General features: G+C 44.9%; 6 protein-coding genes across 12 annotated transcripts in view; 3 read left to right on the top strand and 3 right to left on the bottom strand.

Annotated features, from left to right (window-relative positions):
* LOC126560710 (ras-related protein Rab-10-like) overlaps positions 1–23,573 on the bottom strand; it is a 254,816-nt gene that overhangs the window by 114,659 nt on the left and 116,584 nt on the right. The window lies entirely within an intron of this gene.
* On the top strand, positions 1,574–11,600 carry LOC126563186 (protein wings apart-like). The gene is made up of 7 exons (XM_050219816.1): positions 1,574–1,736; positions 2,202–3,301; positions 6,790–10,354; positions 10,514–10,769; positions 10,853–10,929; positions 11,156–11,346; positions 11,436–11,600. The coding sequence occupies exons 1-7, from the start codon at positions 1,580–1,582 to the stop codon at positions 11,598–11,600; spliced, it is 5,511 nt and encodes a 1,836-aa protein (XP_050075773.1). The 5' UTR covers positions 1,574–1,579.
* On the top strand, positions 15,040–15,520 carry LOC126561528 (mitochondrial import inner membrane translocase subunit Tim9). Its single transcript, XM_050217738.1, has 3 exons — positions 15,040–15,112; positions 15,191–15,286; positions 15,378–15,520. The coding sequence occupies exons 1-3, from the start codon at positions 15,062–15,064 to the stop codon at positions 15,507–15,509; spliced, it is 279 nt and encodes a 92-aa protein (XP_050073695.1). The 5' UTR covers positions 15,040–15,061; the 3' UTR covers positions 15,510–15,520.
* LOC126561439 (protein yippee) lies at positions 16,724–17,233 on the bottom strand. Its single transcript, XM_050217588.1, has 3 exons — positions 17,112–17,233; positions 16,873–17,032; positions 16,724–16,799 (listed from the first exon to the last, which is right to left on the bottom strand). The coding sequence occupies exons 1-3, from the start codon at positions 17,227–17,229 to the stop codon at positions 16,730–16,732; spliced, it is 348 nt and encodes a 115-aa protein (XP_050073545.1). The 5' UTR covers positions 17,230–17,233; the 3' UTR covers positions 16,724–16,729.
* Positions 18,320–23,573, bottom strand: part of LOC126560468 (60S ribosomal protein L10-like) — a 277,878-nt gene continuing 272,624 nt past the window's right edge. Inside the window, exons 1-4 of one of the 2 annotated variants that reach the window (XM_050216429.1) lie at positions 20,559–20,660; positions 20,168–20,196; positions 18,893–19,198; positions 18,320–18,651 (exon numbers count right to left, since the gene is read on the bottom strand). In XM_050216429.1, coding sequence (XP_050072386.1) covers positions 18,321–18,651; positions 18,893–19,198; positions 20,168–20,190 — 660 coding nt within the window. In that variant the 5' untranslated portion in view covers positions 20,191–20,196; positions 20,559–20,660 and the 3' untranslated portion in view covers position 18,320. Of the gene's footprint in view, positions 18,652–18,892; positions 19,199–20,167; positions 20,198–20,558; positions 20,661–23,573 lie in introns of those variants that run through there. The other variant, XM_050216438.1, reaches the window with a different exon arrangement.
* Positions 21,617–23,573, top strand: part of LOC126561545 (probable 60S ribosomal protein L37-A) — a 450,882-nt gene continuing 448,925 nt past the window's right edge. For 5 of the 6 annotated variants that reach the window (XM_050217805.1, XM_050217779.1, XM_050217771.1 and 2 more), the window contains exons 1-3: positions 21,617–21,744; positions 22,253–22,388; positions 23,256–23,382. In XM_050217805.1, the coding sequence (XP_050073762.1) occupies positions 21,742–21,744; positions 22,253–22,388; positions 23,256–23,382 (266 nt within the window). In that variant the 5' untranslated portion in view covers positions 21,617–21,741. Of the gene's footprint in view, positions 21,745–22,252; positions 22,389–23,255; positions 23,393–23,573 lie in introns of those variants that run through there. The other variant, XM_050217762.1, reaches the window with a different exon arrangement.

Genomic DNA, 23,573 nt, shown 5'->3' on the forward strand with positions numbered 1-23,573 from the left:
TTTTTGTCTTCTCCCGCTGCCGGTAGAACAATTTATTTTTGCATGCAAACGCGTTTTAAAACCTGACCGGCAGGCTAAAATCATCCCTGGTTGGGGGTAAAGCATAAAACGCGCACACACGCACACAGACGTACGCACTTAATCCACTGGAAGAAGTGAAAGAAGAGATTGGATTTTCAGCGGTCTGCAATGGCAATGTACCTTTTTACTCTCTTTCATTTATGCTGGGCAGGATGTGTCTGGGAAGAAAAGAGAAGGATGTAAATCATACTTCGGTTCCACTCTAGCAATATGTTGCAGTTCGTTTGATCCCTTTAGTTTTTGTTTTAGTTGCATATTTCGTCTTATGTTTCGAGCGGGTCCAAAGGATGATGAATTGTAGGATGTTGGTTTGGAGAGGTTGTGAACGGACAGGAAAAACTCGAAGATGATCAAGATAGAACCAAAAACCCAAAACGTTCGCCCGACGACGACGCGTACCGGTACGGCTTTTGACCGTCAGGTTTGCTCTCGAAAAGCGCACCAGTTAGCAAACAGCATCCTCCGCTTCCGTGCATGTATATACATATATATATTTTGTACATATATTCCTATGTTTGTGTGCGTACGTCCCGCGCGGGGACAGTATATCCGCGGCATTATTCGCGTTAAGACGTCAAGAAAGAAATCGAAAGAAACAACGACCACCCCGACTCGGCTGTGAAGCCATTAAGATAAAAATATTTCCGGCTCGTCCACGCACGGCAAGCTGTGTGTGTGTGTGTTCTTGTGCGAATAGTTGATGCGTGTTATTAAGCCAACAAGCAACAGTATGAAAAGTGGTGGTAAATTGAAAGTGCATGAAACGCGATGCAAAACTAGATCCAGGAACGATGAGCTGATATAGCTGTAACCAACAGCATCCCGGTGTTCTCTGCAATCAAAAATTTCCTGCTACGTATAACAACCGCATACAGTCGTAGGCATGTCTTTTCTGACTTGCTTGACTTTATTTACCTTCAACCAGACGCTTCTTGAGACGACTTGCTACCGGTATTTCCGTATTACATGCAACTGGCGTCGCTACCACTAATTTACCGAACTGGTTGGAATCTTCATTACCGTCAACCGTAAACTATCAACCGAATCAACTTAAGGTTCAATCATCAATCAGCTTCTAAAGTGTGAGGGTGGGATATGGACCATATTATCAAGCTTAATAACTGATTGCTAAATACATTTACTTACTACTCCCATATACTTAACAAAAGTAATACTTACGAATATCTTTCTCTCTTTCATTTTAGGCTAAAATCGCAAACAAATCAATCATAAATCGCAAAAAAAAAAATTGCCGTGTTACGCCAGCGGGTATATGTGGAAAGCAGTAGATACTAAAAAGGAAAACGATGCATAAGAATCGTAAAATTGTGGAACAAACGAAGGACAATAGTGCCACCTGTACGCTGTGTGAAATCTGTATAACGGGTTGCAGGGAGCCCCTGTACTTTTTCTAACTCTAATCGGAGAAGTTAAAAAGTGTTGGGCTCGTAAACGGGTTTGATTCAAACAGTAGGCCACTGCTACGCATACTGTGGCCATGTCGAAGTGGAGCAAAACGCAGGGTGTTGTTGTACCCCTGGAGTCGCTGCTAAAAGAACGCCGGAAAGAGAACTGTCCTGCACCACGCCGTTCGGCTGGTCTGGTGGGACGATGGGGCATTACAAGTTTTACCTCGATACGCAGTCGAAGTTATGGTAGGTATATTATAAATGGGTTTTAATATTGGGAATATAAAGTTGGATGTGCTGTACGTTCAGAAAATCATCTTCGCCAATTGGCGCAAAGAAATAGATTTATAATTAATTATCAATACGCCATAGTCGTATGGCATCAGTCAACAAGTTTGCTTAAACCTAATCTAGGTCTGCACGTTGCCATGCCATGTTCGCGATGCAAATATTTTAATTGAAAAATTCAATATAAAGTACCAAAATTTTGAAACACCATTTGAAAATTGCACCAAGAAACATGATACCTATGAAGAAAACATTCATAGTCTATTCCAAAATCTGATACCTAAAATATAACCTTAAAGTGACTTACATACAAAATGTTTTTGCGAATACACATGCTAACATGCTTCTAGACACTTCCCAACAATAATCAGCGTCCTTTTACTAATGCGCTATTCCACAATCATTCCCTATCTCTCTATATAGTTGCGGAATATAACAACGTTGATTTGAAAGATGCAACCGGTCTGGATCTCGCGACCGGCGACTCGCCGGACAGCGTCGTTAATCTCCTCGGTTCTAATAATACCGAGACCGTACGCCCGCGTAAATTCTTCAAAAGCCGCAACATCATACCTCCGCCACCACCTCCACCACCGGTTCCGAACGAACATCTGGGTCACTCGCCGTACGCGTCCAATGCCGGAAGCATCGGCTACGGTGCAGGCACTTCAGATCCATGGAATCAAGCAAACGTAACCACGACACCGCCCCAGCAGCAACAATTCTACCAGCCACTGTCGGCGGCTGCTGCAACGCCACAGTTTTCCCCGACCGGCCCACAGTCAGCAAACGTGGGTCTGCTTCCGGGTGGCCATGTAGGCGATGGTATGGGGTATGCGTTACAGCAATATCCACAACTGCTGCACACGGTCCCGGTGTCGAAGGAAAAGAAACCAGGCCGGAAAAAGAAAACGGCAGCCACCGCCGCCGCCACTGCTGCCCCATTTGCTGCTCTCGAACCATCATTCGAAGCTGCTAGTACGCCAGGGCGCAAAACGACTGGCAGCAAAGCCCCGAAAAAGGAGAAGAAAGAAAAGCGGGCAAAGAAAAGTAAAAAGGAACCGACAGCTGGTGAATTAGAACAGGAGCAACCGAAACGTAACTCCTCCCGCATACGCAACCGCGTGGTGAATTATAACGAGGACGAGGATAGTAATGACTACGAACGGCCGGCAGCGATCCGGACAACGGTCACCAACAATCACCATCCTAATGCGCCTTTTAGTACGCCAGAATATGGTATCCTGGCACAATCGACCGATCCTTCGTTTGCCGGTGTGCTCGATCAGCAGCAGCAGCAGCAGCAGCAGCAACAGCAGCAGTTTCATCAGAATTCACCGGTACCGACCGCCGCTGCACCGTACAATCCGATGGTGCAACGGCCGGTCTCTTCTTCTTCGTCTCCGGCGGGTGGTTATCATTCGGGTGGCGAGGGACGATACGGTGCTAAACCTACTACAACCGTCACCACGCCGATGCCATCGCCAAGCGAACATAGGCCCATTTTGCTACGTATATCCAAGGTAAATACTGCACGGATAGTTTCCATTTCAATGTTTGAAATTAATTACTTTACACAAACATAAGCGAGTAGCTTCTCTGCCTTCGAAAGGCTAGTTTTAGGTTACTTTACAGAATTTGTTTCCTATGGCTTCCGTCCTTGCTTCCAACTAAACTGGTGCATATGCTTTGTCTGCAGTGTTATGTTTACAGGGTTTTATTTACAGTCCGATGACCAAACTCAATTTATGTGACGTCATTTTACTAATGATCCTATCTCCATAACTTTAAAAAAGTTTGAATCACCTCGATGTCGATTTTGTTCAGTATGCTGGAATTTCTTGCTGGTTTAGCACATTCCAGGTTCAACTGCTGTATGATGGTCAAGTCTCAAATTTTCTGTCTAAAATCGTCAACAGACACAATTTCGTTTGTTTGTTATTGCTGCTCTTGACGAATATTATGGCCGATAGCGACATCGATGAAATTCGGGTGGAATCTTCTCAACTGTCATTAGCACTATTTTGAAAACCGTTCCGCATCCACCATCCAATATTCCGGACTACAGCAGGACCTACCTTACCTTCACCATCCATGTGGACGGTGGTGAGATCATACACAACCTCGTGTGGTCGTGTCCACCGGACAAGATTCGAATCCTTGCTCTATCGAGTGTAGACCAACAGCGCTATCGTCTCTGCCCATCTAGAAATACTGGGCCAAAAGTTCTTCTAAAGAGCAATGAATTCTCGCCAGGCCATTTATCCGAGACGTAGATGAGTACAGGTATTCCCCGATAGACCCCATCGGGACCGAGTGCTAAACGTGTATGGCGAATTTCCGCATACATCAAATTGCATCTGACAATCAGACAGGCAGATGAAATTATTTGTACGTTTGTGTGTTTGAATATTATAGAATCCATATGTGCGTATGTATTTAAACAATAGTTTCGATATATAGATTGTTTTTTATTCTTTTATAGAAGCTTATTATAGAAGTTTATTTCAATTTTATATTGTAACTAAATTGTTTAAAACTATTTCTACAAAAGTGAAAGTTTCATCGAATTTTTCGTAAAAACAAGTATGAACTGTGAGTTTTTGAACCATTAACTTACAGCGAATTCGCGTGCATTGCGCGTGACGTATCGGGTAACATCAGCACTAGGACGAGAAATGTTGTATACAGCCCGTAGAAAAGGTTGGGTGAAGGAAGGTTTACAAAATGAATATCATAGTCGATTAACACTAAATCGAAAATAAGAGCATGTTTTCCCACAAATTTACAGTATACGTGAAACCCTGCATTTCCTCGATTTCTCTCTTACCTACCTTAAACTACACACTTAACACACAACTACACGTGCATCATAAGGCGCCATCGAACATTGCTGTATACCTATATGATTGCTGTATCGTTTGAAGCTTTTTGCTACATAAACCCATTGTGTTTCGATGCGTGCGCGCGTGTGTGTGTGTGTGTGTATGTGTGTTTTACCGGTCCACAATGAAACGGTGTTGTGACGTATGTATGTGTGTGTGCGTTTGAAAAGTGTAACGTTCCATTCATCAGTTACGGGCCGCCGTGTATTCCTATTTGTTCGTTCAGTGAGTTGAGACCTGTGAGTACACATACCCGCTACCTTTGGGCTATTTTGTTGGTTAGAGAGGTTTCGATTTCTTCGCGATACGTTTCAACCGTACCAAAGTGCCTTTGCCTCGGAATTGTCACTGTGTGTGCCTGCTAGACCATTAGCCCGCGCTTTTGCCTTCGTCCTGCGTTTGTGTGTGCTATTACCCCATTTGCTATCGAACGGAAGAAAAGATGGCGAAGGGCACATCTGATTGCTAGTTTGCCTGGGTAAGTGTGATGTGCGGAAGCATGTTGCTACATACAGCCAGCAGGTTTGTGTGGGACTTTTATACATGAAATATAGAACAAATGTGTCACGTCGGCGAGGTTTCCCATTGCACACATGACCTACCTACGGCGGCACTGGATGGTGTGCTGATTGCTTATTTTCTCTTACATTCGTCGCGTTGTGCAGTGTACTTATATGTGTGTATGTGTGCGAAGATGTGTACAGGAACACCGTACGAAGCAGATGTTTGGCGAAATTTTCCTACCTCCTACTGTAAATCGTGCGCTTTTGCTCCCCCACAACAGTCATGGCGGGCACTTTCCCGTGGCCAAAGATGGCGGCAGAAAAACATTGAAGGCGGTAACATTTCCCCGCCATATCGGCACGATGGAAAGCGACACACGAACACACTTATAACTACGCGTATTGTTCGACCCAGTTGTGAAACGTCATGCCAGCAGCAGCGCTTACACACGGCTATGGAACACGCACAAACCTTCCCACGGCACAAAACACCATCGGACAAGTGGAACAAACAAAACATCAATTCGAGCGAAATAGTTGGATGAAGATGTTTTGAATGACTTTGTCGATTAGGAAGAACTAGTGTTTGGGCGGTTCGACCCGAACCTACCGGGTCGGAGCCATCCATAAGCGACCTGGAACAGTTCGTGTCTTATTCACAATTCCAACGAGTATGTCCGATGGGTTCGGGATGACCATTTGCTTTGCTGCAACAACAGGTCGATCTGAACTCGTTGCTACACTCACGGGTCGAACTCAATTCCTACAGGAACGAACATAGCTCTGGGTCGATCTGTTAAACGGATCGTATGGCCTATTGCTAGAAAGAATGTGGCTTTGCTTGTTTATAGTAACGAAAATCCCGTTCCGAACGTATTAGGTTCATTCCATGCCTTCTATGGAACGAGCGAACTCAAAAAAACATCACAAAGTAGGCACCGACGTTTTTCTGCCCATTAGAATGGTACAAAAAAAAAACCACCAACCACCAGAACCAGAATCTTTTTGTTTTCCTATATAAAGTTCCATTTTATTACAACGAAAACAACGTTCAAAGTTAAGGCTTATGCTATTTTGGTTTTGTAAAATCACGCGTATCTCATCCGGGCCATTCCCCCGTAGAAAGGACCAGACTACCCAACTACGTGGTATCAGCAAGTCTAGTAGGCCCTGCGTTGACAGGCGTGATCTAGTTGGTCGTTAAGTCAAGAAGAACAAATGAGGTGAACATAATTTTAGGGGAACTTGCAGTCCTTTTTAAGGAAGGCTGGTCCTTGATCCTTGATAATGTTGGATAGACGGAAAGACTATACGGACAACTTACTTCCGCATCGTCCCCCGGCACATGGTACTTGCTAACAGGCTATATGGGTACAATCAAGTCAAGAGACCCCGAACAAGCAAAGGGACTCCGAACTCACAACGTGTCCTAAGCTTCGCTTAGGAGCGCCAGCCCCTTCTCGAGGCTGTAGCCTCCAAATCAGAAGGGAATACTTCTTGGGGTGAACAATCGGGATCCAAGATTATTGTGCTCACTGAATAGACTAGTTAATATTCGAGCAAGAATGATTTGGAGCTAAATGAGTCACCACTGACTGGCATTATCTCTGATCTCTTTCGCAGGGTACATCGATGCTGATTAGTACCGATAGTGAAGAGGTTTCGACAAACAATAGCACACCACCGACGACCACAAGCAACCATCAGCATTATAATCAGCAGCAGCAGCAGCAACAACAGTCCGACCAACAACCAGATGATGAAGATGATGATTACGGTGGTGATTTGCCGCCACGAACGCTGCTAGCCGAACGAGGACCAACCACCAACCTAGACAACGCGGTGGACTATCTTAAGCAGCCGCCCCATCAGTATAGCACTCCGGTTGAACCTTTTTCACTTGGCACACCGCCACCAGCACCAACACCGAGCGGGGAAGGTGAGGCAACGTCTGCCGAAGTACAGCCAACTGCGGGACCGAAATCGGAGCTAAAGATTAAAATATCGCTCGGTGGGAAGCCACTGATCAGCAGTACCACCAGTGGCGTTGGTGTCGGTTCAACGACACCCAACAGTAACGTCGGTACGTCCAGCGGTAGCAAGAGCGCCAAGAGCAGTAGCAAGTACAACTTCAAGAAGCGTGCCATCGAACGTGAGAAAGCCCGCTCGTCGCATTTGTCGTCCAAGCGCAGCAAGGCGGACAATTCGGACAGTGAGCAGCAGAATTCCGGTGCTGCTTCCACTACTACCAACGCCACCACCACCACGATACATTCAGTGACGTCCTCGACCGTATCTAAGGAGAAGCCAATCAGTGGGCCTACCGTAACGCGTCCGAGCTTCCCACTGCCCGGCACCGATACGTACGAGGTGTTCCGTACGCTGTCCTCCCTGTCCGGTGGTGATGATTTCGATTCGCAAAGCTCCATACTAGGCAGTGCGTCGTCGGACAACAACACACCGAAGCATACGCTCGCACCGGGCGAAGACTGTCAAATTATACACAGCCGCGGTTCGAGCGATTGCGGCAGTGATTTGGAGCTTTCGCAAAACAGCTCCACGGCGGCGGCTCCACCATCGGACGTCTACTCGGAGAGTGAGAACACGCAGGATAACCAGCCTGCCCGTACGACTGCGGTAGTAGCCTCTACCCTTGCTCCTGCTTCCTGCACTCCAACGCCGTCATCCACGTGCGTGTCGGAGGCACTACCGCCGGTAGAGCTGTTTCAGCACCAGCAACAACCGCAGTCCAGCACCGTCGAACGGGTAGAAGTATTGAAGCTAAATCTGAAAAATGTCACCCAAGGGACGCGTGTGACACGGAATAAAATGAAGCACAGCAGTAATCAGCTGTCCGACGAACAGCAAGCGTCTCCCGCCAAGCAGCTGGTGCTACGCGTTGGCCGAACCAGTCGCAATCGTTCGGCTGCCAACAATAACAACAATGTGGTCCGAGGTAGTACTGTGAGCGAGAAGCGTACCCGCAAACAAGAGACGGCGGGCGAGCAAACGGATACGCCACCATCCACTAATCCGTCCTCCCAACTACCGTGCGACGAGCCTGCGCTAAATCTGCAAACGGTGCCTCCAACGATGGCGGAAATTCCAATGGCTGTTGTGAATAGCGAGATCGCTTCAGAAGTAACCGCTGCGGGACCTACACAAAGCGTTACGCGTCAGTACAGCCGCCGCAAGAAGAACGTGATCCCGCCCGACTATCTTGGTGAAGCGTCGTCGACCGGTGGTGCGATCGTGGAGACGGTTTCGGCTGTGGAGAAAGCAGACAACAGCAGTGAGTGCGAACTGGATCAGCATATAGCGACAGCATTACCCGAGACGTTACGACAGAACGGTGATACGATGGCAGAGCAGCAGGTAACGTCCTGTACGACTACGGCGCGTACATCATCACCCTTAGCGCAGGAAGTGACCTTAGCACCGGTAGCAGTGGTACCACCAGTATCCGGACCACCGCCACCGATGCGCTTGGTGCTGCAGAAAAAGGGTACCATTTTCAAGAGCCGACCAATGGTGGGCTCTTCGGATGGTGCCAACGACACCAAGAAGCGGCACGTCTACAAACACAAATGGGATAACGACCACGGTAACGGTATGATGATGGATGAGCAGGGTGCGCTCATTGCAGGTGATGGTGGTGGTAGCGGAGGTGGTGGTGCGGCCGGTTCCAACCCCGACACTGCCAATAACTTGGCTGGCTCGGGAGTTGCTGGAGTTGGTGGCAATACCACTAGTGCGGCCGGTGTGACAGGGAGTAATAGCAAAATGGCATCCGATCCGACAAGCTTATCCTACACGGGTGACGGAAGCTGTGGTATAGACGGTATGGAGGGCGATCAACTGGAGGGTGGTAATAGTACCGGGCCGACGGGAGCATCTACTGGTGCGGGAATCCTTAGTACAGCTCAGCTCGATTATGATGGCAACTTTTTCGACAATGATGGACCCGCTGTGATGCCACCTCGTTCGAAGCGGTTAAAAACGTTCGCGCCGAGTGGTAATGCACCAGGGGCTGCTGGATCAGCTGGTCAAAGTACAGGTGTTGGAATGGGAGGCAGCAACGCGGGAGGAGCAGGAGGAGGTGCGACTGGTTTCGGTTCCATGCACTACCACAATCGAACGCAGCCAAGCGCTGGAGACGAATACGATGGTGACGCGGCGAACGCGTTCGACGACGTTGCAAACGGGGGTGAGGATGAGTACGGTGGTCCGGGCAGTAGGATGCGTCATTCGAGGCCCTTCTACACGATCGTGCGCAACGTGAAAAACTCGCACCAGATGCAGGAGATTGGCGAGTTTCAGGAAATGGATGACGACGTCGATTACATCCTGAGTGCTCTGCATCCCGACAATCCGATCTCGACACGGTGCCTGTCCGCGCTGCAGCTAGCGACCAAGTGCATGAAACCCGCGTTCAAAATGCACGTCCGGGCGCACGGTGTTGTAACACGCTTTTTCCGCGCCTTGTCCGACGCCCACCAGGATCCAAGTCTTGGACTCTGTACCGCCGCCATTATGTACGTGTTCTCGCAGGACAAGCTCAACATGGATCTCGATCGGGATTCGCTCGAGCTGATGCTGAATCTGCTCGACACGGACCACAAGCTAGACGGTACCAACCAACAGCAACAGCAGGGCCAACTGCAAAAGAACCGCCAGCGGGTGAAGGAGCTGTGCGAAGAAATAAAGAGCGCTGGAAAGGGCAAACACATCGACACGGACCGCGTGACGGCGGGTTCGCTAGCGATGGAATCACTCTTATCGCTCACCTCGCAACGAGCCGGCGAGTGGTTTAAGGATGAGCTGCGCAATTTGGGCGGTATCGAGCATCTGATCAAAACGGTTGCCGAATGCTACGAGCAGGTACCGGGACGGGCTAGCGATTGGGCCGAACCGGATGTGGCGAAGCTGCGCAAAATCGAACGCTGTCTGCGGGTGCTGAACAACGTCAGTCTGTTCAACTTTCAGAATCAACGGTTTCTGCTCGAGCATCGAGCCGGCTTGCTGGTCCAGATATTGGTGCGGTTGTACCGGCAAGTGGACCGGGATCTGATGCACTATCCGACGGACGATGCGACACCAAAGGAAAGTATCGGTGTGCTGCTGCGTGAGCTGCTGCAACCGATGCTGCACATGCTCATCACGCTTACCCACGCATTCAATGAAGAAGGTTAGTTAGTAACAGTTTTTACTCATAGTGTACAAGTTCTCACCTGAGCCTGAGTGCCTGAGTGAGTAGTCACTCAGGCATAATCGATGTTGGATAGATATGCTTGTTGGTTCGAATTATTCTCTTGCCTGATGTTACGCTTTTATTTTTGTCTTTCAGCCCAAGGAGCCCATCTCGTGGGCAAGCAACCGGATGTGATTAACATCACGATGCATCTGTTGCTGCGCATTTCCGACTACGTCCCGCAGCGGTGTGTGTTTGATCTGCATCTGTTGGCGCTAACGCTGTTGCTGCACCTTGCCCGTCCGAGTCAACATAATCGCCAGCAGGTGCTGTGCTACATGGACAGCGAGACGAATCGGGGCGGTATTAAGGCGCTGGTCGAGTACTTTGAGCAGCAGGAAGAAATGGCTAGGTGCGTTGGGGAGTTGGGCGTGGGGTGGATTGAGCGAATGCGGAGAAAAGACGGTTTGCCTTATACTTTACTGTCTATTTCAGTCATGCGGAAGCAAAAACGAATGCCATTTTGGAAACTCCGGCCCGAACGGTTGACGCTGAGGATGCGGAAACCAAGCGTAAGTCGCACTGGAGGTAGCTGTAATTAGAGCTTTTTTAGTCGTTTATTCGTGGATGTAAAAAGCAATTAAACGTTAAAATTAACTACTGATTTATTCATTATTTTATGTTATTTTTGGCATTAGACAATAAAGCAAAAAAAAGCTCTAATACATATCTAAAAACTAAGCTAAACACACATCTAAAACGGAGTCATGAGCCCCACTGTATCTGTTTTCTTTACAGTGATTCAAAAAGCGGAACATCATATGGAACACACGTACATGGGCAGCCACGTGTGCATGCTCATCTGTCAGCTGGTGATGAGCGAACCCGACTACGAGCAGATTGCCCGGATGCATTTGAAAAACAACAACTTCAAGCGTATGGTCGCCGCCCTCAGCCGGTACTACGAGTTCCTGAACCTAACGACCAACGTAAGTGTGACGGGGCGCACCAGGCCGGGGAGAGTGCCAAATGAGATGAAAACCCTTCCCACTAACACTGCCTCTCTTCCCAATACCAGGCGGACGCCGAAAGTACTGCCCACAAGCGGCAAACAAAGGAAGCCATTGACTATCTCGGCCAGCTGGATGGCTGTGAATCGTCCGGTGTCGTAAGAACCGGTACAACCACCGACCCTACCACTACTACTACTACAACTACGGCTACAGCCACGTTTTGTGAGTAGTAGGAAAGGGCAAAAAGGGGGGGTGGGGAGAATTTGCTTCGTAAACAACACCGCGCAAACCCTACAAGCAGATGCAGATGCCGAAGAAAGCCTTATCATTGCAAAGTGTTCTATTTCTTCTAATAGCCTTGATGGCACCGCGGAAGAATCTTATCCATTTACAACATTTGTCTTTCTGTGCTCTGGTATGTGTGTTTGTTTGAATGGTGGGTTGAATTGTTTGAAAAAATTAATCATAGAAAAGGAATTCACTGGAGGATAGTGGATTTGCCGGGGGCGAACAAAAAAATTAAATGACTGAACAGTTTTATTTTTCTAGTCGCTCTTGGTCCTGACATCCTGCCCGTGTGCATTAGGATATACTCTTCTTTTACTAACACAAATGAACCATTTGACTGTGACTTGACTGTGGCTTATGTTAGCGATGCGATGCCATGTGCTTCTTACGTGTTTAGTTTTTTAAAGTACCATTTCTCAATTTATGTTGGAAATCATTTGATTAACGTTTGGCTGTTTGAATGATGAAATTGCAACTGTACCTTTTTTAATCCAACTGTCAAATTCGAAATACATAGGTATAGTTATAGTTTATATAAATTACTACATGCTTTAATATAGTTTTAGTGCCTGTATCATTTACGTTTTTTCCATTTTATTTTTTAACTTCGGAAGACCATATGAATGTTTTTCATGTAGCGAATATGTACGAATTTTCTTGCTCAAAATGCTAAATTTTTTGTTTATTTAAGCTATCTCGAACAGCGCATTTTTAAAACATGAGGACGCTTGTTATCTGACACAGTGCATACACCTTCCACTACTACTACAGAAAGTGTCTTTAGTTATGAAAAGCACGGCTGGCACACAATGGCCTACAAGCAGCCTGGGATTGTTGAAAGCCTCGACATTTATGTTGCACTCGAGCTCCAGTCTCTTAACATGATGCATGTTAAGAGATCAATACCAGTCCAAGGCTTCAAGGCTTCAAAAATCCAAGGCTTAATGTAGCCATTCGGTCGGGCGCGCCTAAAGCATCTCCACCACCAGTCAATGACCATTTTCTAATCCAAATGTGTCAGAAATCTACGAAATCCATTGCCACCAACCACAAGGAGAGCGTATGAGCGAACAAAGTGCGGACGCGTTCTGTCCTCTACTACTTGGCTTGGCTACACGACCTGCCTAGGTCACGCCGGCCAACGAATCGGCTTACTAGACTTATTGATACTAAGTAGTTGGATAGTCCAGTCCTCACTGCAAGGGGAAACGGTCCGGATAGAATTTGAACCTCTCGCAGGGCGTCCGCCGTGTGTCCCTTCTGTATGCCTCACGACCAATAAAATAAGACCACCATTCCAGATCACGTAAAAATGAGATTGCGAAGTAAATTTTCTTTCAACGAATCTACATATTTTTTTTGTAAACGTTACCTGAACCCCTCTTTACTGTGCTAATAAAACAGCCAGGTTTTTCTTTTTGGGTTTGAGATCGGACATGGTGGTCTTATAGTATTGACGGTTCTGTAGATAAAAAATCAGAAAGCTTGAGAGCAGGGTCGATGCAGCAGAAGGGCAGGCAAAGCAGATGATTTGTACGTATAGAATTGATTTCATCACACACCAATTGTAAATATGTAGAGCGCTGTTTAAGTCCTTGTTTAAGGTTAAGCTAAGATGGGAAGAAGATGCAGATACAGTACCGGATGAGAATATTAGCAGTCGAGTACAATGAACCTAGTAAGCGGACTGCTGCATGTATATTACCTTGAATGTAGTACGTGTTCATGTGAGAACAAATATGTAAAAAGGACCGAAAAAAGGTATGCTAAATTTAATTACTGTGTAAGCCTTTAAACTGGTTGCAGTTGGAGCAGGTAACAGATTAGAGTAAACGTTAAGCCCGTTAAATGTAATATACCCCTCCCACTTATACGACTGAAGTACACAAAAACTGATGGTGTTTCGTAACTTGAAGCGAGGCGAACTGGTGCCGCGACTTCCTATTTTGAAGACCCCCGCCCGTAAATCAGAACGAACGTGTATAGAGTGTTAAGGTTCAACCACCAACATTGCAATCTCATATCCTCCTCCTGCAAAAAAGAGAAGAAATAGAAAGCAAAAGGAGTATATGCGCGTTTCAAAGAACCAGAGAAGGCAAGGAAAATCCGATTGCATGATGTATGCCGCTAGGAGAATGGGTTCTCATAAATCTTTTATACACGCATCGACGGAAATCAATAAAGTGTAAGAGAGTAAGCTAACTTACAATCTAGCCTTGCAGTACAGTTTCAGTTTCGTGGCATGTATGCTCTTCTATCTTTAGTATCACTTATTTGCTAGCGAAGAATCCAAAACCCGAGGTTCCTGAGGTCTGTAAATTGCGGAATGTGGCTATAGGGACATCTATATACATCAGGTTTGTTTCCTTGTTTGCAGTACTCACTCCTCGTCGTCATCGTTGTTGACAGAAGTGTGCATATGGATGGCTGTAAAGGTTAAAAACAAATCGCGCAACTTCCGCGCGAAACAACACACATACATGAGACCCGTATATGCTGGAGGGTACGTTTAACTAGCTCGCAGACGGGGAACAGATTAGGGCGCTAGTATTTAATTTTAAACAAAGTATTATAAAATCAGTAAATCAGTAAAAAAAAAAATACCAGTGTTTGCGTTGTTTGGTTCCTAATTTAATTAATTTATTGTTTAACCTCGACCAGATCCTTGGCTCGGCTCCAGTCCATTCAATCTGGGATCGTAGCCTGAAGTATATGTTTGCTGGTCGGGTTGCCGCAGCTTGAAGAACGAATTCGACGCGACAGTCTTGCCTTCATTGTTGGACTCCTCAACGGTTCCGTCGATTGTTGGCACGTATGGCACGTATAGGTCCAACGCTCTTCTCGTTGGACCTACATGTGCCAGCCAGGTCACTCCGGTCTCGGGCAATGCGCTTAGTGCACGGAGCCCCGGACTCCTTTGGCCTGCATGTGTCGCCTCCTCAACTCGGTTGGTCCTTTGATCCAGGAATATTAGTGTCAGAAGTAAATTGTATAAATTGTTTCTGTAAAATATTGTAATCTTCATGTCGCCACCAATACCGAGAGAGCTAATCAGTCCGTCTGTTTTAATCAATTAAAAAATCACCGGTAGGCCAAGTGCGACATTACTCCTCCAAGAGAACGCATGGCCGGTGCCCCGGTGAATGATTCTTCTTCCAGAATTTCCCATTTCCCAAATAGAATCCATTTTCCGCTCATAAATATTTTCCCTGCTGCTACATTATTTTGACAGCTGTGAGATGAGAGCGCTGTCAAACGGAGGGATGTTTTTGTGCATGTTTTGCATTGACAACTCTCCACCGCACGCGTGCCGTTTCCCGTGAAGGTTGCGTAGGACCTGTAAGCTATTACATACGATTACATTACCGCTGAAAAAGGGGCAAAAACCCATTCCGTACACGGCATGGCGACACAAATTACCATCGATCAGCTAAACAAGGACCAGATCAAGTCGGTACGTAATTGATGAACCAAGTTGGAATCTGACCACATCTAATTGGTTTTTTTTGTGTGTATGTACTCCATCAAAAAGTTTTCAGACTTTCTGCTCTCCTACAACAAACTGTCCGAGCTGTGCTTCATCGATTGCGTGAATGAGTTTACCGGACGAACGGTCAGCGATAAGGAGGTGAGTGTCCTGCATCTGGATGATTGCACAGAACTACACCTTTCCACTGTGTACGTTTTACCATTTACAACCCTTTCCGGTATCTCTGCAGGACAAGTGTGCCCTCAACTGCATGGAAAAGTTTCTCAAGATGAACCAACGCATATCGCAACGGTTTCAGGAGTTCCAGATGCTAGCCAACGAGAATGCTATTGCAGCGGCCCAGAAGCTGAGCGGCAAATGAAGTGTTTACCATCACCAATTGATTAGCAGGCGCCGCTGGCCCAGGGGTGATGCATTTAGCTTTTTACTGTTAAATAAATGATTCCCCACCGCCAGTGAAGAAGATCCTGGCGCTGGCGGGTAAGTTAGGTTAAAAACTAACCTGGTAGTGTTTAACTCGTTTTGCAGTACTTTTCATACATTATTAGGGGCAGCCGGATGTACCGAAAAAGTAAGCAAAATACAGGAAGGTTTGTACACCTGACACCGATTAAAAGGGTTAAAAAAAAGCAAAGGGTTTCGGCATAGTTTCATAAGCGAAATGAAAATGCAACAGCTTAAGCTTTATTTCGTTTTATTCGGCTGACCAGACGCACCGAATTTGGCGGGACAGACGTCGTTTTTTTAATCAAAATTCCCTTTATGTCCCGTATTTCGATTACCTGACATTTTTTTTTCTTTATTCTGAATTTTGCAATGCACATGTCTCAAAGTTAAACAAGATGGGATCAACATGTATTAGCAGCTGAATACGAGCTCAACGTACATCCAACATCAAAGTAAACATTTTTTGGTCGTGCGATTGCTTTGCTATATTTTGAAAAATAAAGTAAAATGTAATATGAATTCTTGTCTTTCTTAAAAATACTTCATTTTTCGTTTTTTCATCAACTTCGTCTGGTCAGCCAGCCTTATTATATTATAGGATCAATTATTCGTAGCTCGTACAAGTTCTACACCTAAAAGTCAGTCAGTTCTATTCAATATCGAAAAAGAGATTTAACTAAAAGCGAGCGTAAACTTAAACCTACTAAACAAAATCAAAAAATTTTTATACCATAATGTGAGATAGAGGAAAACAATATCAGATAATACACCAAGAAAAGAGTACGTAATAACGATGATTAATTAACGATAGGGAGGGTCGGCTCCGGTGGTAGTGGCGATCTTCACTCGAATTGGCCTAGGATTCAAATCCAATCCGGATTCGGTGTTTCCCCCGAAGTGTGAGGACCGTCTCTCCCTAGAAGAGGCCTTGCAGCTAAGACGAAGAATTTAAAGATCGTTTACAACATGGCGCAAAGCTTTGTCGCAAACCCTCGCCGATAGCCGAAGTTGTATTTAAAAATGCAAAAAAAAGTTACAGATTGGAAAGAGGAAATTTTGAAGATCGATTCATTCGACACGACAACTTCGGCAACCAGGCACACACCGTCTATTCTAAAAGGCATCCGTTAACCGTTAAGCATCGGGGAATCCTTCCGATTCGGTAATTAGCGCGTGCTCGAGGATGACACGTCCCTCTTTGTACCTGTGTTCAAAAGCACAAATTAGAAAACATATCAAATGTAAGCGCCATGTACATGAACGGGGCCGGTACTTACTTCTGCGTCTCTTCCGTGGCAAACTCGTACATCCAGCCCAGCTTCGCCTTGCAGTGTTTGCACATTACATCCCGCACCATATGGCGTCCGGTTAGCATGATGCGATCCTGCACTTGGGAGTACGTTATGTTGACGACACGCTTAAACAGATAAGCCCGGCCTGGATTAAAGGGAAACGGGGATTGATCATAAAGTGAGACACCCACCCTTTTGCCCTTTGTTCGCACACACATACACACCTGTCGCACCAGTGAATCTGGTACTGATCAGCTCCCGTTTATTGGTTAGATTGGTTTCGCAAGCAGCACAGTTGTACAGCTTTTGGCCATTAATATGCTCGAGAAATATTTTACCCATCGTGTTGAGCAATTGACACAATGCGTTCCAGCTGTTCACCTATCTTCTGTTTTGATGAATGATTATGAAAATCTTTCTCACTTCTCGCGGGGTGGTTTGCTTTGTTGCGATTTCTGAAGAGCGATTTGTTTCCGTGTGTAAACACGCAATACGTCATCGAGATCTGTCAAGCGCGAAGTGACAGGCAGGCGAGTTTGACATTTCAAATATTAAATTTTTTTCGTTGCGCTTGATAAAAATTATAATAAAATATTTACTGAGGGGACCGTACTTTGTGAATTGTAAAACTATTTTGTAACTATTTTTTGTGTTGTATATAATTGAATGGAACATGTCAAAATGCTCGCATTAAACAGAAATAAATTACACACTGCAGATGTTTGTATTGGAACGGATTGTTTTTCGTTAAATAAGTTGTATTATTTATTTGAAATTGAGTGTAATATCGAAGGCATTTCAATCCTTTGGAAGGATGGATTTCATAAATTAATCGAATATTGAGTACAAGACTGCGTTTTTATTTTCGTCACGATAGGGGACACCTGACTGGTTGGATCTGTAAATTAAGAGGCGGTAGGTCCTCCAAACCGGGCCTGGGGTTGAAATCCCATCCTGATCGTTTCCCCGTAGTAAGGACTGACTATCAAAATACGTGGTATCAGGAAGTCTCATTAACCATTAGATGGTCGTCGTGACCTACAAGATCGTTAAGCCAAGAAGAAGAAGGTCCTCCTAAGACGTGTGCCTGCCTACGGTGTGAAAGAGCAGATATTCTAACGGTATCCTAAAGCCGAAACGACTGTCCCGTACAGTGTGATCGAGCTTCCTTCCTGGAAAAGTCCCAAAAACTTATCCATATCCTCATATCAAAAAGCAATTAAAAATTAACAAAAACAGAACACACATATCTCCGCTCATAGGCATATGTATTTCGCATCTCATCGTAATAACTTACAAAAAAAAGTGAAAATCAACATGCCCGTCGCGCCTGTATGTATGCCGCGCCCGGCGGTACCACATTCTTTCCGTTTAGAAATATCGCTCAGAAAAAAAATTTGCTGTACAATTGTTTTTGCTTCATCAAGAATTGTTTAGGCGGCCAATCGATCGCGCTCGTGCTGCTCCCATTTCACCAGTGGACCGTGATCGTTGCGGAACTGCACACCACACCCGTCCTGCACTAGGCGGCCCTCCTCGTTATGCTTCTGGTACACATCACGATCGTACTTGGTGAATCCCCACTTCTTCGAGACGAAAATCTTCTGACGACCCGGGAACTTGAACTTGGCACGACGCAACGCTTCAATAACCTGCGCCTTGTACCGGTCGCTCGACCGCACCGACATGATCGGCTGACCGATGCGGACACGCGCAACCGTTCCCTGCGGTTTACCGAACGCACCACGCATTCCTGTTTGGAGCCTGTGTAAGATTGGATGGAGAGTGATAAAGAACTAGAATTAGCATCTATTTACTACGAGCGAATGTTATTGTTTTTTTTTAAGATGGGAGAAATAAAAGAAAAATCAGTAATTGTCAACGTGATTAAAGGGTAATCATACAAGAGTTTCATAACCCAATGCTCTGATAAAAAGCGATATCATCATGGAGGAAGGGAGATGGAAAATAGAAGCAAAAGTCCGAAAACAAAAAACCATCTTACCGATCAGCTCCGGCACAGGACAACATCTTGTTGATGCGAATCACGTGGAACGGGTGCAGGCGCATGCGGATGTGGAACTGATCCTTGCCGCAGTACTTCACCAGATACTTGTTGCAGCAGATACGGCCTGCCTCGAGCGCTTCCGAGCTGAGCTGTTCATACTCGTCCGACACGAGATGAACGCAGAGTGGAAAGTCTTCCACCGATGCCTTCTTGCGACCGAGATCGAAGATACGGATCTTCGGGTCCGGCACACCACGGCAGAAGCGTGACTTCGGGTACGGTTTGTTCTTGCAGTAACGGTAGCTGGGAAGATGAAGAAAGGCAAAGTTAGGATGTGATTTGTGGGTTTTATTTTGGAAGTAGAATTTTTTTCTCAATCGTAAGGGAACGGAGGATTCGCACAATTCTGTCTGTTGCAAGTAAAATTGAGACTCCGCAGCTGAGATGTGCTGATTGAAATCTCACCCTTTTTCTTGCTTTCTATTCTTCCTTCTGATACTAACAATGGATCAACACACTGGAAAAGTATGTATTGACGATATTTTTATTTTTTTTTTACAGAAGGATACATAATTTTTTTACATCGAGGTAGTCAAATAGAGCAATGTTACAAGTAAAATTGAGACGCCATTCCATGGATAAAACAAATGAATCTCACCCTTTTTCTTGCTTTCTATTCTACCTTCTAGAAACAGATTGGTTTATATGCTCGTTAAGGTGCGAACATCCAACGTATACACACTAGAAGGTTACAGGGTTTTTTTCCATTCCTATGGATTTTTACACGTGCCCATATTTGTTTTTTTCTAGTTCCGAGGCTTTTTCATACGTTCTCATATATTTTTGATAAAAAATTATACAAGCACTCAGAGGAACTCTTTAAAACTGTAAATATAACTTGTTTGAATACACATTAACCAAAAACTAGACATAAGAAAAGCTCGAGACGAGAGCAAAAACATATGATAATGCGTCAAAGTATCTCATAATACCTTGCGCAGCAATGTGGTTAAAAAAATGTTTCAAGTAAAATTGAGACGCCATCCCACAGAATATTAAACAAGGATGAGTCTCACCCTTATTACTTGATTTTATTCTCCTTCCGGAACAGGATGGTACAGATGTTCACGATAAGAAACATTCTATACCTGTTTTAGGTCCGCTCGGAAGGGAACAATAAGGAATCGGCTTTATGCTCTTAATGACACTCGCGGCCAGGTTCGTTCCCTTACGTTGATAAGCTTAAATGGTGTAAATTCACAACATACGTACCATCTTGCTGGACGGCGCCCCATCTTGAGCTGAAAGATAGTGCAAGAATAGAATGACATCAGAAATGCGTCTCGTTGATCTTATTCTACGGCATTTTAAAGGAACAATTGTTTGCTGAGAAGAATTTCGCACATGGAAACATACAACACAGAACAAGAAACCACTGCCAGAACGTTCCGTGTTCCCGACAACCGGATCCCAGTCCTACGGTGGAAACCTGTGGATCTGGTGCTACATTCTGCAAACACTTTCAACGCCAGCACAAGTTTGATAGAAGATGGTTGAACTTCTTCCTGATTGTCGATTGATCGCCATCATGATCATGCTCTTCCGAACAAACGCTTGGGGGATACGGTCGAATTCAAAATCCAACTACGAATAGCAAACTTACCCTATCGCGCTCCGAGGCGTGTTCACCAATTGAAGCACTGTGCTGGAAAGAGAGTTACAGGTGAGCAGCACCAACGATGATAGCCACGCTACATCCGGTTTCGTGCCGCTAGGTTGGTAGCTGCTGTTACATCGTTACACGGACGCACGATAGGAGATTTTAATTGTTTCAAAAGGCCAAAAGAAAAATATTTGCGACGAAAACGACTTGAAATTGCGGAAACTATTTTGAAACCAAATAATATCATAAAAGGTAACATAACTTTCATCAGAATATAGCAACGCTATTGGATTCAGCGTTCAAAAGTTAAGATTAAAGATTTTAGAATAAAAATTTCAGGTTCTCATGAGCGTGTGAATCTTTCTCGCTTTGAAATCATTTTCTCGTGGCCCGGGAGCTGTATGTTTTGCATTTCCAGATAGCCAAATTTCAATATCAGACCCTACTAAGACCTATGAGTGTCAAATGACAAGCAGCACTTCGTTAAATAAAAAAGGCAGCTGAACGAAATATGGAAAAAAAATTAACAACTCTGATGAAAAGTTTCCCAAAACAAATTTTTTTGTTAAATATGCAACCCCATTTCAGGAACATTTTTTAATGAATTTGGTAATATTTCTCATTTTTCCTTTATTGACATGATACAAAATAGTACGGTTCAGAACTGATTTTTCTTTAAGACCACGAAGTCGGGATTGTGGAACAATCTGAATTTTACAGACTCATATCAGACTTTGTGGCTGTGGTGAGGCTATTTGGGATTGTATCTGGACACAGCTTCAAAATTCTGATTTATATTTAGTCCTTTAAATATAAATGTTTACTTATTTTTGTAAGTATGATGGCACCGTATTGTTGAATTAAATTTTTTTTATGAGGAAATGAATAACTAAGATTGTGAAAAGTGAAAAAGCATAAAAAAATTTAATTTTTATTATCGCAAAAACAAAAACATTTCAAAAATAATTTCGTAACCTTTACCACTGTGTACATGTAACTCGAGGTTGGCAGCAACTGTTTCTTGCATGAAAATAAAACACTCACACTTGATTTACTTGAAAGATTTGACATCGTTCGCTACGTTGAGCCGTCACTCGAGTCATCGCAAGTTCCGGCCGTAACCTTTCTTTTGGTACTGCGTGCCTCACAAGGCAGGTTGCAAAGTGTTGTATAGAGGCATAAGATGGTTAGTATTTTGGGCTTTCCAGTGAATCTGTACCAAAAAGTGGCCGAAAACACGCTACCGTAATCGATCGACCGAATGGTAGGGTTGTTTTCCTGCCGGAATGTGATGGTTAATATATTTAGCACCGATTTCTGTTCAGCTGTTGTGTGTGCGTGTTGGAAAGTTGTTCCCCCTTTCTCGGATGCGGTGTGAAGAAGTGTGTCTGTGGGAAGTTCGTCAATACGCGAAAGCCACGAGTCGACACACCGGTGACACTCGACCGGCAGTGATTGTAAACGATGGCAAGAATGTGCTTGTATCTTGTTTTTGTAACGTGACAACGGAACACACTGGTTTTCGGCTGGTCTCTCCTTCCCCTTGCTCTTGCTAATTATCCATCACGTTCCGGCATGTTGCCACGGAAACTTGCGCTCGTCCCCTTCATTGGCCGGATTCATCCGAAACTTCATTGTTCCGGAAGACACACAACATCACTCTCAACGATCAACTTTTCTGTTTCATCTTTCAGACTAAGGGTACGTCCAGCTTTGGTAAGCGGCACAACAAAACCCACACGTTGTGCCGCCGCTGTGGTCGCTCGTCGTACCACATCCAGAAGCATACATGCTCTCGTTGTGGCTATCCAGCAGCCAAGATCCGATCATGTAAGTAAACCTTTATTCACATTCATATTTCATTGAACAAGTAAATCAATTTTTTGTAGCTTCATTGAGGAGTAGTCGGGAGATGGTCACATTGATTTTGGCTCCTCGTGACGGAAGAACTGTAGTTTTGTGTGGCATTTTTGGTTTTCTTGACCTAATGCACGAATAACTCTGTGCCTAATTGGTTCTTGTGTACTGGCGTAACGGGTCGGGAATCTTCTCCCCGGTGCTGTCATTTTCGATTATTGAAAAACATTCGCTCGGATAGTTATTCATATATATATGTTTATATCGGAAGTATGCTGCAGAGGTCAGCGCTCTTAAATTTTCAGCTGAAGTTCGAAAGGCTGTGAGCCTCACGGGACATTTCTAAGCTCTAAATTCCAATTCGAAGCCAAGAATATCGTTTTGCTAGGCAACAACCAGTATCAGTTCATACGGGATGGTACGAGAGACAACTCTGTGGTTGAATGGCAGCTGTCCCGGTTGCTGTCACAAATTTACTGGTATCAAATCTCATCCAAAGCCAAGTGATGTTTTTCTTTCAGTACTTGTGTGAGTTCTCCTACAAGTTGTTGAAATATAAACGATAAAAAACACAGCTCTCTTCTCCTCGATAAAGAAAAAAACCCACGACCACCACGGGTGTATTGACAACGCATTTGTGTGTCAAATACGGTTGCATTGATGGTCGGAGAATAAAAACTATCCTTAAACAGAATGCACTGTATAGCGTCCTTCAATCGCTGATTGCATTAAGTAATAGGGATAACAACAAATCATTCCTTTTATATTTGTTCTTTTATTCTTCATTATTATTTGCATTTCTTTTCATATAATTGTTTTTTCTTCTTTCCTTTTTTTTAGATAACTGGTCGGAGAAAGCGAAGCGAAGGAGGACTACCGGTACCGGCCGCATGCGCTACCTGAAGGTGGTACGTCGCCGTTTCCGCAACGGATTCCGCGAGGGACAGGTGGCGAAGCCGCGCAAGGCCGCAGCATAAGAATTTCACATTCGCCGCACCACTCTCCCCCACCCCAATCGCGCTTTTCTTGTGCAAACAAAAAACAACACATTGTTTACCCAGGCAAAACTAATACTCCCGGTTAAACTGTGTAGAGCTACTTTCTTACCAAGGATGCTAGGGTGTAGTACGTTTTGCCTTGTGTACCAATGTATTGTAA

This window comes from Anopheles maculipalpis, chromosome X (assembly GCF_943734695.1).
Source record: "Anopheles maculipalpis chromosome X, idAnoMacuDA_375_x, whole genome shotgun sequence".
Lineage (NCBI taxonomy): Eukaryota > Metazoa > Arthropoda > Insecta > Diptera > Culicidae > Anopheles > Anopheles maculipalpis.